Source organism: Vollenhovia emeryi, unplaced genomic scaffold (assembly GCF_000949405.1).
Source record: "Vollenhovia emeryi isolate VEMERY1.0 unplaced genomic scaffold, V.emery_V1.0 DF939126.1, whole genome shotgun sequence".
Taxonomy (NCBI): domain Eukaryota; kingdom Metazoa; phylum Arthropoda; class Insecta; order Hymenoptera; family Formicidae; genus Vollenhovia; species Vollenhovia emeryi.
Genome location: NW_011967240.1, coordinates 760,280 through 776,867, shown reverse-complemented (window position 1 = coordinate 776,867; position 16,588 = coordinate 760,280). Strand labels below are relative to the sequence as shown.

General features: G+C 46.5%; 1 protein-coding gene across 4 annotated transcripts in view; it reads left to right on the top strand.

Moving 5' to 3' along the window:
* Nucleotides 1–15,941, top strand: part of LOC105568972 (calcium-transporting ATPase sarcoplasmic/endoplasmic reticulum type) — a 55,928-nt gene extending 39,987 nt beyond the window's left edge. For 2 of the 4 annotated variants that reach the window (XM_012025058.1, XM_012025059.1), the window contains exons 4-13: nucleotides 241–323; nucleotides 1,387–1,773; nucleotides 1,979–2,466; nucleotides 2,630–3,635; nucleotides 3,976–4,196; nucleotides 4,268–4,403; nucleotides 4,481–4,633; nucleotides 4,730–4,863; nucleotides 4,938–5,055; nucleotides 5,166–9,981. In XM_012025058.1, coding sequence (XP_011880448.1) covers nucleotides 241–323; nucleotides 1,387–1,773; nucleotides 1,979–2,466; nucleotides 2,630–3,635; nucleotides 3,976–4,196; nucleotides 4,268–4,403; nucleotides 4,481–4,633; nucleotides 4,730–4,863; nucleotides 4,938–5,055; nucleotides 5,166–5,366 — 2,927 coding nt within the window. In that variant the 3' untranslated portion in view covers nucleotides 5,367–9,981. Of the gene's footprint in view, nucleotides 1–240; nucleotides 324–1,386; nucleotides 1,774–1,978; nucleotides 2,467–2,629; nucleotides 3,636–3,975; nucleotides 4,197–4,267; nucleotides 4,404–4,480; nucleotides 4,634–4,729; nucleotides 4,864–4,937; nucleotides 5,056–5,165; nucleotides 9,982–12,022 lie in introns of those variants that run through there. The other 2 variants (XM_012025060.1, XM_012025061.1) reach the window with 2 other exon arrangements.
* The last annotated feature ends 647 nt before the right edge of the window (nucleotides 15,942–16,588 follow it).

The following is a 16,588-nucleotide window of genomic DNA, read 5'->3' as shown; positions in this document are numbered from 1 at the left end:
ATTCCAAATACTTATATATATCGAATGTATATGTAAGTATTATTTTACATGAAAAATTTTCATTGTACTGATAAACACCCGAGTTTACTTTGAACCTTCTCTCTAAAAGTCAACCAGCGGATTATCACTGACAGCAGTGAATATTCACCGATAGACTTTTTCAGTGGCAATGCACCGATTGACTTTCAGAGAGTTCCTTGCATCGCGTGAGATTATTGACAAGTTGTTTTTTGCTTACAGGAAAGTCCATCTGGCAACTCGTCCTGGAACAGTTCGATGACCTTCTAGTTAAGATTCTTCTATTAGCTGCTATTATTTCTTTTGTAAGTATAATAACTCGATAGATGCCACGTTAAAAAATTACAAATAGTAATATGTTATAAAATTTAAACCGGCGTAAAACTTTGCGTAACAAATGAACTTCTTCCGAGACAAACGCAAAAAGAAGTCAAAACAATGTAAATTAAGTTTATTAGATATGCATGGTTGATATTATTATTCGCTGACGAGGTTTGTGAACAAAAAGTAGTTTATAATCAAATCTTTTAAATACAAAAATTGTGAGACTGTCAAGTGAGTTTGTGAGATTTCTTTTTCTTGTCGAATTTTCCGGTGCATGTCACCTCGTTAAAAGCACCGTAATTATATGTTTACGGGGGTTCAAGGGTAAATGAGGCTAAATATATCTTCCACGAGAAGTGAAAAAATAGCATATTGATTTCAAGTAGCCGTGGTGATCTGATTTTCTCTGAGCGCATAAGAGAAATATGTAACATTCATTATGGAGTGTGATCTATAAACTGTGAAAATTAAGTACATAGCTTACCATTACGTTAGATGTAACAGTTTTTAGAGAAAAAAAAGCTTTTTTAGCGATGTATGTGTCTTGAAAATTTATCTCCTGCTAACATACATTTTTATATGTATGTTTTTAAATATTGCTGCGATGACTGAGAGAGAAAATTGCATACAGTGCCGGCCAATAATATATCACCTTTCGATTTTTTTAGCATAACTAATTTTAAAGTGCTCGAATGAAAAATTCGAAAATCATGATGTACTTTGTCGAATTTCATTACCTTTCGTGTACAAGATGTACCTGTTATCAGGTGTCTACTGTAAAATTTTCAGCACATTCGGTGCACTTCGACGGAAGTTATGGTCAGAAAACCTAAAGGTGATATACGTTTGGTCGGTACTGTGTATTTTTTCACTAATTCTTGGAGAGTTTATTTTCTATAGAGTTTTAATCATTAGCTAAATTGCTCAAAGGTGACAATGTGAACGAAGAAATACAAAATCATTCAACAATCTGAGAAACGTAGCCTGTATTGAATTTCTCTATATTCTTTAAGTTTCTCTGATGTAGGGCTTATGTTTCGTCAGGTATTAGCCTTATTTGAAGAGCACGAGGATGCGTTCACGGCCTTCGTCGAACCCTTCGTCATCCTGCTCATTCTCATTGCCAACGCTGTGGTCGGTGTCTGGCAAGAACGAAATGCCGAGTCTGCGATCGAGGCGCTCAAAGAGTACGAACCCGAGATGGGTAAAGTTGTGCGAGGGGACAAATCGGGCGTCCAGAGGATTCGAGCCAAAGAGATTGTACCCGGCGATATTGTAGAGGTGTCGGTCGGTGACAAGATCCCGGCCGATATCCGTCTGTCCAAGATCTTCTCGACTACCCTCAGGATCGACCAGTCCATTCTGACTGGGGAATCAGTGTCTGTGATCAAACACACCGACCCTGTGCCCGACCCACGCGCCGTCAATCAGGTAAAGCTGCAGCTGTATAAAAACATTTCCGCCACTTTTTCTCTGGCGTCATCTCTCAAGTATCAACGACGTGTCTTTGAAATGAAAGTTTATATTCGAAAAAAATTGCAAAGAAAAACCTTCATTCATGGGGCTTGCATAGTTTATTCACGATTACGACTCCTGAGAACGTTTGTTAATAGATTCTGTTTTGCTGCTCCTCTAGGATAAAAAGAACATCTTGTTCTCTGGTACCAATGTCGCCGCCGGGAAGGCTCGCGGTGTTGTTATTGGAACTGGTTTAAACACGGCTATCGGTAAGATCCGCACGGAGATGTCGGAGACGGAGGAGATCAAGACGCCATTGCAGCAGAAGTTGGACGAGTTTGGCGAACAGCTGTCGAAAGTTATCTCCGTGATTTGCGTTGCTGTGTGGGCCATCAACATTGGCCACTTCAACGACCCGGCTCACGGCGGTTCCTGGATCAAGGGTGCCATTTACTACTTCAAGATTGCCGTCGCTCTCGCTGTCGCCGCTATTCCCGAAGGCTTGCCCGCTGTAATCACGACTTGCTTGGCGCTGGGCACCAGGCGTATGGCCAAAAAGAACGCCATCGTACGATCTTTGCCGTCTGTAGAGACTCTTGGTTGCACGTCCGTCATTTGCTCCGACAAAACAGGCACTTTGACGACTAATCAGATGTCCGTCAGCCGGTAAGATGATTAAGTAAACAAGATTATTATAACATAGATGTAGATTTGACTTTTTAATCTTTAGAACATTATATAAGGATATATTCTCTCTTTCACTCTCTTACATATTTAAATAAAGATATTAGTTCAGTACAGGTAACTTTAAATATTTCATTGTTTACAGAATGTTCATTTTTGACAAGATTGAGGGTAACGATAGCAGTTTCCACGAATTCGAAATTACCGGATCAACTTACGAACCTATCGGCGAGATTTTCTTGAGAGGACAGAAGATCAAGGGTTCTGATTATGAAACATTGCAAGAGATCAGTACAATTTGCATTATGTGCAACGATTCAGCTATCGACTTTAACGAATTCAAACAAGCATTTGAGAAGGTTGGCGAGGCTACGGAGACTGCCCTGATCGTTCTCGCCGAGAAAATCAATCCGTACGGAGTCTCGAAGAGCGGTTTGGATCGCCGAGGCGGCGCCATTGTCGTTAAGCAGGATATGGAAACGAAGTGGAAGAAGGAATTCACGCTGGAGTTCTCTCGTGATCGCAAATCCATGTCGTCGTACTGCGTGCCTCTGAAGTCGACGAAACTGGGATCTGGATCGAAACTGTTCGTCAAGGGTGCGCCGGAAGGTGTATTGGACAGATGTACGCATTGCCGCGTCGGCGGTCAGAAGGTTCCTCTTACTTCAACCCTGAAGAACCGCATCTTGGATCTGACCCGCCAATACGGAACTGGTAGAGATACCCTGCGCTGCCTTGGTCTCGCCACCGCTGATCACCCGATGAAGCCCGACGATATGGATCTGGGCGACTCCACTAAATTCTACACATACGAGAAGGATCTCACGTTCGTGGGTGTAGTGGGCATGCTTGATCCTCCCCGCAAAGAAGTATTTGATTCAATTGTAAGGTGCCGCGCCGCTGGCATTCGCGTAATCGTCATCACCGGCGACAACAAGGCCACTGCTGAAGCTATCTGCCGACGTATCGGAGTTTTCGGCGAGGACGAGGATACCACTGGCAAGTCGTACTCTGGACGTGAATTCGACGATCTGCCGATGTCGGAACAGAAAGCGGCTTGCGCCAGAGCTCGCCTCTTCTCCCGCGTAGAACCTTCTCACAAGTCCAAGATTGTAGAGTTCTTACAGGGCATGAATGAAATTTCTGCTATGGTAAGTCATTCTATTCATATTCTAACATTTACGATCAACGGTGCTACACTCCGAGTTGAACCTTGGCTTTCTAGGGAAAAATCTTGCGGTGCAAATTTAAATTTTTTCTTGATTTACAATTGCAATTTGTATGAAAGAGATTGTAGGTCCCTTATCCTCCAGGACAATACAGTATTGCGATGTTTATTCCTGGTTTCCTGGGATTGAGTACATGTTTCAGATACCTTATTTCCCACTAGTCTAATATTGATTACGTTAACGTAAAGAATAAATATTTATGACTTAAAAAAGTTAATTAAAAAGATCACAAAATAATTTTGCATTGTTTCTATTCCTACAGACTGGTGACGGCGTGAACGATGCCCCTGCCTTGAAGAAGGCTGAAATCGGTATCGCTATGGGTTCTGGTACTGCGGTCGCGAAATCAGCTTCGGAGATGGTATTAGCGGACGACAATTTCTCTTCTATCGTAGCTGCTGTAGAGGAAGGCCGTGCCATCTACAATAACATGAAACAATTTATTCGTTACCTCATCTCTTCCAACATTGGCGAGGTCGTCAGGTATTTACGAAATATAGGAGTGCAGTAAGGAGAGTTAGAGTTGAATTTTTATGCATGCTTCTGTTTCACAGTATATTCTTGACCGCCGCCCTTGGTCTTCCCGAAGCACTGATTCCGGTCCAACTTCTGTGGGTCAACTTGGTCACTGATGGTCTTCCAGCTACCGCTCTCGGTTTCAATCCACCCGATTTAGACATTATGAGCAAAGTAATATAACACTTAAAAAAATACACTGCCATGCCATTAAATGCAAGTTTTATTAATTTGTGCGTTTTTTTTAATAGCCTCCCCGCAAAGCTGATGAATCTCTGATTTCTGGATGGCTGTTTTTCCGTTACTTGGCTATCGGTGGATATGTAGGCGCTGCCACTGTCGGGTCGGCTGCTTGGTGGTTCATGTACAGTCCTAATGGCCCTCAAATGAACTACTACCAAGTGGTAAGTTTTGACAACAATTTGATCATTCGTTTATACACAGATTTGAAACTTTGAGTAATTATTCTCTGAGTAACATCTTATTTGCATAAAATATAGACTCACCACTTGGCATGTATTGGCGGTGGAAGCGAATTCAAGGGCATTAACTGCAAGATCTTTGCCGATCCTCATCCCATGACTATGGCTCTCTCTGTGTTGGTCACTATTGAAATGTTGAATGCCATGAACAGGTGAGAAAGAGATTCATAATATATTTTGCACAATAATCGCGGAAGATTGTAATAAAATCTACGTTTCTCTACAGCTTGTCCGAGAATCAGTCCCTCATCTCCATGCCGCCTTGGTCCAACATGTGGCTCATCGCATCCATGGCTCTTTCTTTCACACTCCATTTCGTCATCCTGTACGTCGATGTTCTTTCGGTAAGCAAATATCTACATTGAGACTGCAGAAGCGAATAGCCGAGGACTCTTTACTTTTTTAATTTGAAGCGTAAAAATTGGTAAGCATCGTTGACTTTTTTGTGTTTCAGTCCGTATTCCAAGTGACCCCGCTAACGTTTGAAGAATGGGTTACCGTTATGAAGTTCTCCATTCCAGTGGTACTTCTCGACGAAACCTTGAAGTTCGTTGCCAGAAAGATCACAGACGGTGAGAATCCAATTTACACCGTGCATTGGATCGTTCTAATGTGGGCTGTGTTCTTTGGACTGTTGTTTATCTGTCCCATATAGAACGTCCGTGAAATAATAATATTAGTCTAGCAGACGATGTTTTTTTCCTATGGAAAAGCATCCGCGACTAAATCCTTGGACTCGCAATTGCATTTAACCGAAGCTCTTCCCACCGTGACGCGGGAAGGCGCGAGATAAGTTATTAACAGAGTGCGTTCAAGTGAGATTTTAACAAGTTTGACTGTTGTGCATGGTGTTAGTACGATCATATATGAAATATGCCACCAAGGCCCACCATGCCCGCATCACACACCGTACCCTGACGTCGCTCAACGATCACGGGTTTCGAGTGGCATCGAGTGATCTAAGAGAGACCCCGTCGTAAATCAAAGATTGTGATCGTTAAATTATTTTCTACGAGTGCCTTTTGAACATTGAATTTCCTCTGCAACAAACACGAAACTGTTCATAGATGTTCTTTCCGATATAGATATTTCCAATAATTATGTTCGACGTCCCGATCCTTTCCTCTTGTTGCACAATTATTTATACTTTTTTTTTCATCATGCACGTTTCAGTATAATTAGCAACAGGTAAATTATCTGGTAATTGTTTGGTAATTAGCGGATCCTAATAATGCACTAACGCAGTTAAAATCCAAATTAATTTATGCATGTCTCTCGTCTGTGTTTCTCGTCGATTAGTAATGCTACGACATAAACTTTTATATCTTTGCATGTTCGAGGTGTATTATTGATCTTGGTCGATTTGGAAAGTACAAAGTAGTTCGCCCGCTAACTATACGGGGGGTAGTAACTTCGGTTTCGGCGCATACATGCGCACTTACGACGTATCATTTTCGTAGCGTAATACGCGCGTTTACACAATGAAGACAATAAAACATTCGGCAGAAACACAGATGAAACGGATAGTAGCAGTAGTATTATATTTGTCTCCTGATTTTATATTTTCAGGCTTAATTTAATGCACGCACGCAACAAATTAGCATTCAACATTCGGTTTACGCGATTAACATACAATCTCTATACATTTACACTTCTTTTTCGTTGCTTTCAATGTTGCTTATTATAAATCACATTTATTAATGAATTCTTAGTGTCTGGTGTGCCTCTTTCTACTCTGAAGTCAGAACTGGAGCTGTCTGAGCGTTTGCTGAAATTTCAAGGAAATGCGAGGACTTCGCACTAACGGATCTCATTTTGTATTCTGCATACCGTGTCTTCCTTCCCGTAGAGATAATGCATGCACGGTACAATTAACACAGCACGTTCCGTAAGATCCTTTCTCGTTGTAATCTATTCTTTTCAAATGTACTGCCCTCTGCTGTGCCACGCGATCAATCGGTCATTTTAACTTGGCGCATCTTTCACATTCACGTTAGGATATATTCTTAACATTCACGCGAAAATGTAAAACTTAATTTTTTATCGGACGATGTATCTTTGCGAGTTATTCTTCTATCGCGACTTTGTGTCGTAGACGCTGCGCGACAAATGTAAAGCGAGATTTTGTAAATATCCACATCATGATATATTTTTATTGGGTATAGATGATAGCGAAACAGATTGCGACAAAATTAGCGAGGCGTATCGCGACTGGCACAGCGGGGCTTCTTCTGATTTCTCGCATTGGTTCGCGAACACAGCATCTGTCCCCTGTGTGTATAAACCCGTACGTGTGAGTTATGCATTTGAAAGATTTACGCAATGCAACAGATTCGCGTATATCGCTAATTTCTGGATATGGACTGCAAAGACTCGTAAGTGTAAGATAAGGCAAATCGTTAAGCAGAGGAAAATAGTTGACCTCATTACCTCTCTCGTACGCTCGAAACTGACGGGGCAGTCCATAGATTTTCTAGTGAATTCGCTCATGTTAATATCTGAGCAGTGCTCCGAACGCAAACACACTCATCGTCGGGATTGATTATCCATTTTTAATCAACGGTGATGTCGAGTAGCTATTGCGTTAATTATAAAATTAATTCAACGACGCATCGATTTTTTTTTAAAGTAAATTTGTCCTTGATGATAGTATTTAGCGATAGTTGGGCGCATCTCTTTTCTATATTCCTGGCTACCGAAAATCTTTTTGTATTTAATTTCTTTCTCAAACATGTAGAAGAATTAGTTTACTTTTACCTAGTCGTCTCCTAAATTACTTCAAATATCGAGACATTTAAGATGTGTGTAGACGATCTAATTTGATTAGTTGAATAAAATCGGAAAGGTCGATTCTTTTATCGGCAACGAAAAAGGGACGAGATGTGCTAAACGCATAGTAAAAGAAAGTTTGACTAGCGGCATTTATCATGTGTAGAATTTCGTCAAGGATCGGCGATAATCCTGCTTCATAGAACCGCACTAGTTTTATTGATAAAAGGTCATTTGTTTGTGCGTAAGGGACCTTCCCCGTTTGTCGTCTCACTTCCAACCAACGTCGCGGTCTCGCACGACGATCGCCGATTCTTCGAGATTTGGGAGCAAGCTCCCTAATTAGTCGAGGATAGTTCTCGATTGAGTGAACGCGAATTCGGTCACTGCCTTAGCCACATAACGAAACGAATAATCGGTGTCGTCACGAGTACGTGGGCCTTCGATACATCTGGCTGCTTAGTCAGTTCATCCCTTGCAGCGTGTCCTGTCGGCGGAAGCGACCGCTAATAAAAGAGGGAAGATCGAATTCGATTAAGTGCTGATAGAAATGGCAACTTCTCGATTCTTTCTTTCCCGTTTGCCGACGTGAAGCCGTCGTCCTTTACGAGACGACATTTCTAACTTTGCTCTCCTGCTGCGTTCGATTAAAAAAAGAAAAATATGGATAATCGGTAAGAGGGCAAGAGAGTCGTGTCGTCTTGTGAAAGACCGCGGGTGTAAGCGGTCCGCGCTTCCGCTTCCGGCAGCGCACGGTCCAAGGTGTCATCCGGATCCTCGTAGAGATCGGCGCGAAGTCAGCGCGCGAGACGCAGCGCACGCGAGACGCTCCTCCGCGAAACACGTGCAAACGCAACAAGACTGACGATGTGTTCCGGAGAGAGGCGGACGCGTCCGCTGCGTTCTCTTCTCCCTCTCTTCTCCTCCCCCCTTCGGCGCACGACGCACGATTTAATTTAATTGCGCCGCACCCCGCGGCTTCAGGAAATCGGCCGCGGTCGCGCGGCGCGACATTGTAATATAATTAATTAATTGATTAGTAACGGTTAAGGCGTGATACTTTGGTATGGGCATAATTAAAACTTAATCAGACCGAACGAGTTAGCGCTGCCGCACTAACGAACTTGTGTCTCGAGTAGTGTTTCGTTCCGCAATTTAATTTTTAGCGCGAGACAATTAAACCACCGGCTTTGCGTCCCGCGATCGATACCTGTGTCGCGACGTTTGTCATCGATATCGCGGGGAAAGGTCGTGGGAAAGGCTCATCCGCGGCGAGACGACGACAAAAATCATCGCGGGATGCGTGCGCGAGATATATTTAACTATCGCCGGTGAATGGAATTCATTCTGGCGTGGACCTCTTCTTCGGGAGCGTTGACGTTAACTGAGGGGCCCTCGGAGACCGATCTCGAATTTCTTCAAGAATAATCTCCGGGTCCCGGCGCGCTCGCCACTATCGTGTTCACCCTCCGTGCCCGCGGGACAATGGGTGCACCGCTCATCCGGATGTTCGGACGCGCGATCGGGTTATCGCGTTATAATTGACGCAGTTATCGCGGCACAGGTACGCGTGCGGGGCTCAATGCCGGCGCGAGGAGTCTAAACGCAGTTCTCTATGACGCTCAATAAGTTCGACGAAATTGATCGGGGGGGCCCGGATGCAGAGGACCAGCCGAGCGACGGGTCTCGAAGGAAACGCGCGACGAACAGCTGCGGAATCGCTGCAGCGATTCGCCGAAAGTCCGGTGTGATCTCGACAAAGCGGATATGCTACTCCTTCTAATCAAATCGAAGAAGACGTTGCTTTCTCTTTCTTCCTTTCTTTTTCTTTCAACTCGGTTTACTCGAGACTCGTCGCTCGTTGTCCCCTCGCGTCCGGATCTCCAACTTCGTCCACGATTTATCTGTAAGTACTTGAGTGTGCGTTGTATTGCAATATATTTTACGTTGACCGAGAATGACGGGGTAGTGCCATCACGACGAAAGTACACTGCGCGATGTCACGCAGATATCGATGCGACCAAAAGACGCAATCCTCAGCAGTCCCGTTCCGTGTTGAGGTGTAATGCCGTGTAAAAGGAAGAAACGATTCATATTTATTCTCTTTGCGTATTATATTTATTAATTGTAATTTATTGATCGCCGCGAGACGAATTGTATACGCGCGCCGATTGATTAATTAATCAGCCCGAGTCGGCGGAGACGCTCGGCATTGATCCTTGCGTGACGTTGACCCTCGAACGCGGTGTCCAGCGATGATGAGACTACGATCGCGTCGTTTCCTTCAGGAAGTACCTATTTCTCTAACGATAACGAAGTAATATTAATATTATTAACTTATGGAATACTATGACATCGAGTGATTTCGATACACCTCGCCGCGGACCCCGCGGCGACGGATAGAACATAATTCCGGGTGCGAATCGGACGTGAATCATAGAGACGAGGACGGAAGTATAGACAAAAGAAAAGGAGAAATAAAGAGAAATTGTACACACGAATCCGACACTGTTGCGCGTGGTTACGAACCAGTCTACGCATATACGATAAGTACAATCACGTTATCATGTAATTATCGCGCCACTTCCCTCTCCGCCCCCCCTCCGCCGCCCCCCCCCCCCCGTGTTCGCAATTTGTTTTATTTATCGTCCGATTTGCCTTTGTCGTGTATTCAATTTGAGTTTCGTACGGAGCGACATTATAACAAGTGAGAGAATATGACGACGGAATGATATATAATGCATTACTTGTTATAATAAAAGAATCATGTGTTACTAATGCGTTTCTCGATCCTCCGACGATTGGCCTACTAATCGAAGCAATAATTCTCGCTTGAGTCCGACAGCCTATCGCCATCGGAAGAAGGAAAGAAGAGAAAAATCGAACGCTTAGTACGACGCTGTCGTAATAGGCGTTCGGTTCAGTTTGCCCCCAGCCTAAAACCACTTTTCGACTTTTTTCTCTCTCTCTCTCTCTCTCTCGTTGTCTGTTATTCACTTTACTACATTCCAAATGTTTATTGTAATCCACCAGCTGGCTTAAGACATTCAGATGTTGGGCCGGAGTTGCGTGAGATCTAAAGCTACATGAGACTACAGGGTTGGCGAATGTGTTTCGAAAGTCGGAAAGAAAATTCAATTCCTATTTTATTCGTAATTTTTGTTTTCTCTTTTTATTTATACAAGTAAAAAAGTGATACTCAAGTTTCGGCGAGACGATGTCTTCAAAGTTACATACAGAATGACAGTTATGCGACAGTTGTTCGAAGTTTGGACAAACCAAGGAGATCAATCAATTCTAAAAAAAAGTATATACATGTAAAGAGCATATGAGAGAACATTTAGTATTTTAGTATAATAAAATGATGACGAACGGCGCACTGTGGCCTGCCTCTTATTCAATGATTAAGACAGCTCTCCGCTTGTGTTAACCCCTACAATTTTTCGACATTAACAAACGGAAAAGTTCGCAAGGATTTGGGCACCATCCTGTATGTCTCGCCGCTGCGTGTGGAGGCAAGGACTCTCGGGAGGCAAAACGCGCGTGGCTGCCGAAGTTTCTCGGCACAGCGCGTACACGGCGAGTCCTTTTCTCGTCTACTAAGGCTACTGGGTGTACCCCGTTCTCCCAGCCCCCTCGAGATTGCTGTTTGAAGTTTTTGCATGCGTTCGCTGGAAAAAGACCGATGTGATAACTGTCGTGTCGACCCGGAATGAGACCTAAAAAAAAAAATCGAGGACACCGAAAACGTTCCTCGACACATCGCGCGACCTCGACACCCACCCTCTTTTGCTAACCACCCCCTGCCTGCTGGTGTGCCAAACCGTACAGTCACACGGGGAGAGCGATCTTCGAGGACGACTACGGGACGCGCGTGCACGGATGCCCCAGGTAACGTTGAATTTGTCAATTTTAAGACTAACGAGATTAACGTTTAGCTGTAACACCACACACATACCATACACAGGCCGTCCACGAGCACTGCATTCCGCAAACCGAGCGACTAACGGGCTCTAAGCCATTCCTTCCGTTTGCCGATGGAGGAAAGTGCGCTCTCCTTTTTATCACGTAATGCGCATAATTTGTTCATTTAATGTACATTCCGAAAAGGGCTCGGGGACTCGCGGAGCACCTTCCGTTCTCCAGTACGCGCGCGCGTACATTTCAACCACGTGACATGGAGTCCAGTCTGCGCTCTTTAACACCCCCTACTGTAATTTCTTGTACATTACGCATTCCATTACGTGCGATATAAATACTTGGCTCCCCAAGGATTCATCGTGATACATGTATCTCTGCTTATCTGTTACCAGACATACGTAGACACACATATGCTCGTTTTCAAATAATTGCCATCTCTCCTCGCGATTAAGCACACCGCCGCGCTAACACCCCCCGCCAAGGCTTGCAACGGCTAGCAGCTCTGCATCCCGCTGCGTAGACTTGGACGAGAGGCCCGTGTGGCTTGCCGCAGCTGAGCCAGCTGGGGGGGCAGCTCGGCGCAGCGGTGAAATAATCGATGTTACCCTCGTATGATTGCAGTGGCACCGCCGGTGACGTCGCCGAAATAAAGCTCGTGGGGACGTAGGGCGAATCTGAGAGACACCCAATCGGCCGCAGCCGAGAAATCGGCGATCCACAGCACATTAGACTCTCGAGCTGCTCGAAGGGATTGGAGACGTTTATCTAACAGCGAAAAAAAAATACCGAATCTCCCGAATGAAAGCACAAAGTATACCCCTCCCACCGACACACAACACGCACCGCGATAAGCGCACCACCGGCCCACGCACGCATGTGCACGCGCACGTTCGTCCGCGTGGCGATCGGCATCCCAGGCTCGATCTCCCGCGGGTTGGCGAACCAGTAGAAAAGGGAACGAATGTACGAGTGTAGTTTGAACGGCGATCGGAGCATTAACTGCGGCCGCGTCGAGGACCTCGTCCACCTGCGATTGGTATTGTTGCTCGGGTCGTTACGCACCGGTAGACTTCTAACGGCGTCTCGCGATTGCGATGATTTAAGCAAGTTGAGGGATACTGGCTCGGCACGAATCGCGCGGGAAGCCGTACTCGATCGTTATTCGTCATTGCTCCGCTATCGAAAGGGTAGCGGCTGCTCGTAACAGCGGGGAGAGACGCAATGTTCCTTTGCAGAAAGGGACAATTGCGTACACGTCCGCCGATCGACGTCAATTGAAAACTACGACGATCTCGTGACCATTCCTTCTCGCGAGGGAGATCCGTACATTCGTTCGAGCAGGCCCGCACCCAGTCAGTCCGATTAATCCGAGGACCGATCGTTTCAGACCGCCGAAATCGAGAGGAAGATACCGACGCGGTGCCGGCTCGAGAGAGCGCTGCTAAGACCAGCCGGCCGTCCAACATTTTTTCCTCCCCTTTAGTTCGCCACTTAGGTCTCCGCCGCTCGTTAATCGTTCTCGTGTGTGTTATGTTGCAGTAAATGAGGTGGTCGTCGACAAGTGGGCCCAATAAATGAGTGGGTCGTCGACAGGCGTGATCCCACACTCCGTCGCCGCCGCCACCGAGCGCGCGAGGCAAGCTCAACCCGAAAATTTAAAAAAAAATAGCCCAAACGAAAATAAAAAGATGCAAAGACGAACGAACAATAGCGTGAAATAACCGGCGCGCTTGTGCTCCGTAGAGCGCTGCAATAACAACAGCAACAGCAGCAGCAGCAGCAGCAACGCACTCGATAACCACTTAGCTACCTGCCAACCTGCAGTTCGGGGACTCCCCCTCGCGCCCGGGACTCTCCGATCGCTGAGTAGACGCGCTGTACTACCTCGCCGCCGCTGCTTTCATTCTTTTCCATCTTCTCTTCTCCCTCTCCGCAAGATCCACTGCGCACGAGGGGTCGTTCGAGTCGAGGTCGTCGCCCCGAGGCCGACGAAAGCGATGCGAACGAACGGCTTTGGGAAGCTCTTCGTCCTCCGGTGTCCGGAGCCGCATATTAACGTTCTTAACTCAACGACTGTGCCTTCTTAAAGCCGATTGCGCCAAGGTCGGTCAGCGCTAATCTCGATTACGCCACCCTCTCTGTCCGTGCAAGGTGTGCAGTCGCACTTGATAAAAATTTACGTAAGAGGCTTTCGATCGGCGCTTCATTGCGTGCCGCGGCTACTCTCGGTGTAAACGTTAAGAAATAATCGGTCTTTTAAAAATAACTTTTTCTTTCAACTCCCCTTTCATCGCTTTTTCCGGGGAGAGAAGAAGAACCGACGCTAGCCGGAACCTGGAATAATTGGATCGAGATCAGTGGAGGTTTTCTCCTTCCATTTAACACCTTGTATTGGATAGAACTTGAAAAGATTAGCTGACTCAAACCGTGCGCGCAACTCAGCCTTAGTTTCCTACCCGAGCGAGGAACGATGCGATATAACTGATTGCGAGGAAGTAGAGGAGCGCTGCCTTTAGTAGTCCCTTTTTAACTCCTGACGCCTCGCGGGCGTATTAACGCAATCTCACTCTGGCTTTTCCCGGTCCCGAGTAACTCGACCGGTCACACACATCGCTCATGTGCTTCCGAAAGTTTTCCGAAATCAAGACGACAGCTTGCCTGAAAGTCATCGAGCGACGACTTTCAGCGCAAGTTATTGCTCGTGTTCGAACGTACAATCGAAAGAGTCCCCATCGATCTCCTCCGAGAGTCTCATTAATACAAAAGAAAAAGACAAACTTAAGCGTTCGCTCTTAACGTATTTAGCTTTGCATTCGCTTCAGCTCGTCGCCCCCTTTTCACCCTCCTCGCCACTTTCCGACGCGCCATTTTTCTCGCTATTTTTCTTCCTGCTTCTTTTCCGCGCCGCTTTACCGATATGCCGCCTCGTCCCTTTCCACCCTTCTATTTTTTCCCTTTCTTCTTCTTATCACATTTTTCTCCCTTCTCATTCCCTCTGTTTTCTCCCGACGTTCTTCCACCTAGCAAACTCGACGGTCGTGTCCTCGACCGTACACAGGCAAAATAAAGGCAACAATCTACATTTTCGATCAAAGCTGAGCCAGCGGCGTCGAGGCAACTCCTCGTCTCTCGGCACGTGTATACGCGAAGCCAGTCCTATTAATCTGTTCCTAAGAGCGAAGGCTGTCGATCCGTCGCGTCACTCGCGACACGTTTAGTCGACTCTTGTCTCTCGATCGCGAAGATTGTTGCCTTGGAATTCTACATCTTCCATGAAGGCGCACATTGTATCGTCAGAAGCGACCAGAACCCTCCGGGTGAAAAGGGAAACGGTCCTTTTATCAGGAATCCCCTTAGCTTCCAAGACGCCGCGTTCTGCCCGCGATACGAGAGAATCTGCGTGGATCAGGTGCCCAATCGCACGCGGCGATTGGGCACCCGATCTCCCCCGTCAGCCACGGAATCCTCCGTAGCTTGGAACGTCCGGTTCGACGAGAAAAAGACCGTCACTCGTACCTGGAACGCTCAATGATGCCACAGTCCGTCCGCGCGCGCTCGCGTTTATCCTGCGGACAGTCGCGAGAGTGTGTGTCCTCGACAGTCTTGTATACGCTGGAGAGAAAGAGCGAAAGGAATTGGGTGCATGCACGTATGTATGTGCGCGGGTGCGTCCTTATCGCGCAGAACGAACGAGAGGAACGAAGAAACCCACTCGCGCCGTTCCGGGGGTCCTTCGGGGGACGCGACTCGCCGCTGCGCATCCTGCACCCGCGGTCACCCGACGATCTCGGGCGAGAAGCTGCAACAGCGAGAACGCGGAACGCGGAAGACACGCCGGACGGCGGGGAAACGAAGGAGCGGGTTTACCAGGGGGGTCCCTGCGACCCCTCGGAGCGAATCGACGAGGGGAGTGTCGAGTGGTGCCTCTGCGGAAAGCGAAAACGACGCGACGACGGTTTCGAGCTGTGACGTAACTTTCGCGATTGGAGGCTGGCCGCGATGATGAAGCGCTTCACGCGCCTGAAGCGCAGTTAATTGTGCCTGTGTGTCGGTTGCGCGACGGTGCACGATCCGTGATACGGGATGAATGATCACGCAGCAGCGCTGCGCTACCGCTGGAAGCTCCTCTCGCGCGAGCCACCCCAGCCCGCGAGGGCGGTGCTCCCGGAGATACCTTGGAGCACCGTGTTCAAAGAGACTTTTCTTCTCCCCCCGCCCCTCGAATCTCCGCGGGGGAGACGACCGCGAGGAGCGCGGGTCGGCTCGCGCGAGAAGGAATCGCGGAGCGAGGAAGGTTCGCCTCCGGACACGCGTGAAACTTACGCCACCGGGGAATCCAGTGAACTCGCGAGAGTTAAGTAATTATTGTAAATATCCGTCGCGCACGCGACGATATATAACAAAGGAGAGATATTCTACATATAAATACATAGCTATATATATATACACACATTATATATATTTTTTTTCTTTCGAGAAGAAGCGCACAGATGGACGCGTCGTCGCTGCGGACGATAATAAATTATTGTTATTGATAATATATTATTACTACTATTATTATTATTATCGTCATCGCTACTATTGTTAGTATTACTGTTATCTTTGAAAAACGTTACTGGTTTGGTGATATACTGTATATTGTACGGCGGATACGCGAAATACCTTTCGAGGACCGGGCTTCGAGCGAGAAGGATTCACACTGCCGAGGCTCGTGGTCGTGGATTTTTTTTCCTCCCTTAATTTATATTCACGCGCGATTGATCGTTCTTCGTGGTGACATTAGAGGCGGAATTAGCCACCTCGCGACGTTCTGATTGTTACTTAGGGAGAGAGATGGGAAGTGAGAGAGAAGGAGAAAGACGGCCACCCTTTCCTCGCTCCGTTGATCGCGACTCTCCTCGCGGCTTCCTCTCGACTAACGCCTAATCCACAATGTGCTCTTTGCATCTAGAAACATTCGGTTTTTCATGAGCAAGTGAAAACGCTTTAAAGAATTGGTCGACAATGTATGATCGCACAAATTTTTTAAACGTATCTATCGGCTACGAAATAGAATGTTTCCAGGCGCAAAGGGCACGTTGTAGATTAGACTTCAGACTGAGCTCTCGTAGCGATAGGGTAATGAGTGTCACCGTTAAACGGCCGAGTATAAGAGAGATCGCCCATACAGCACGCATGTCTTAAAGG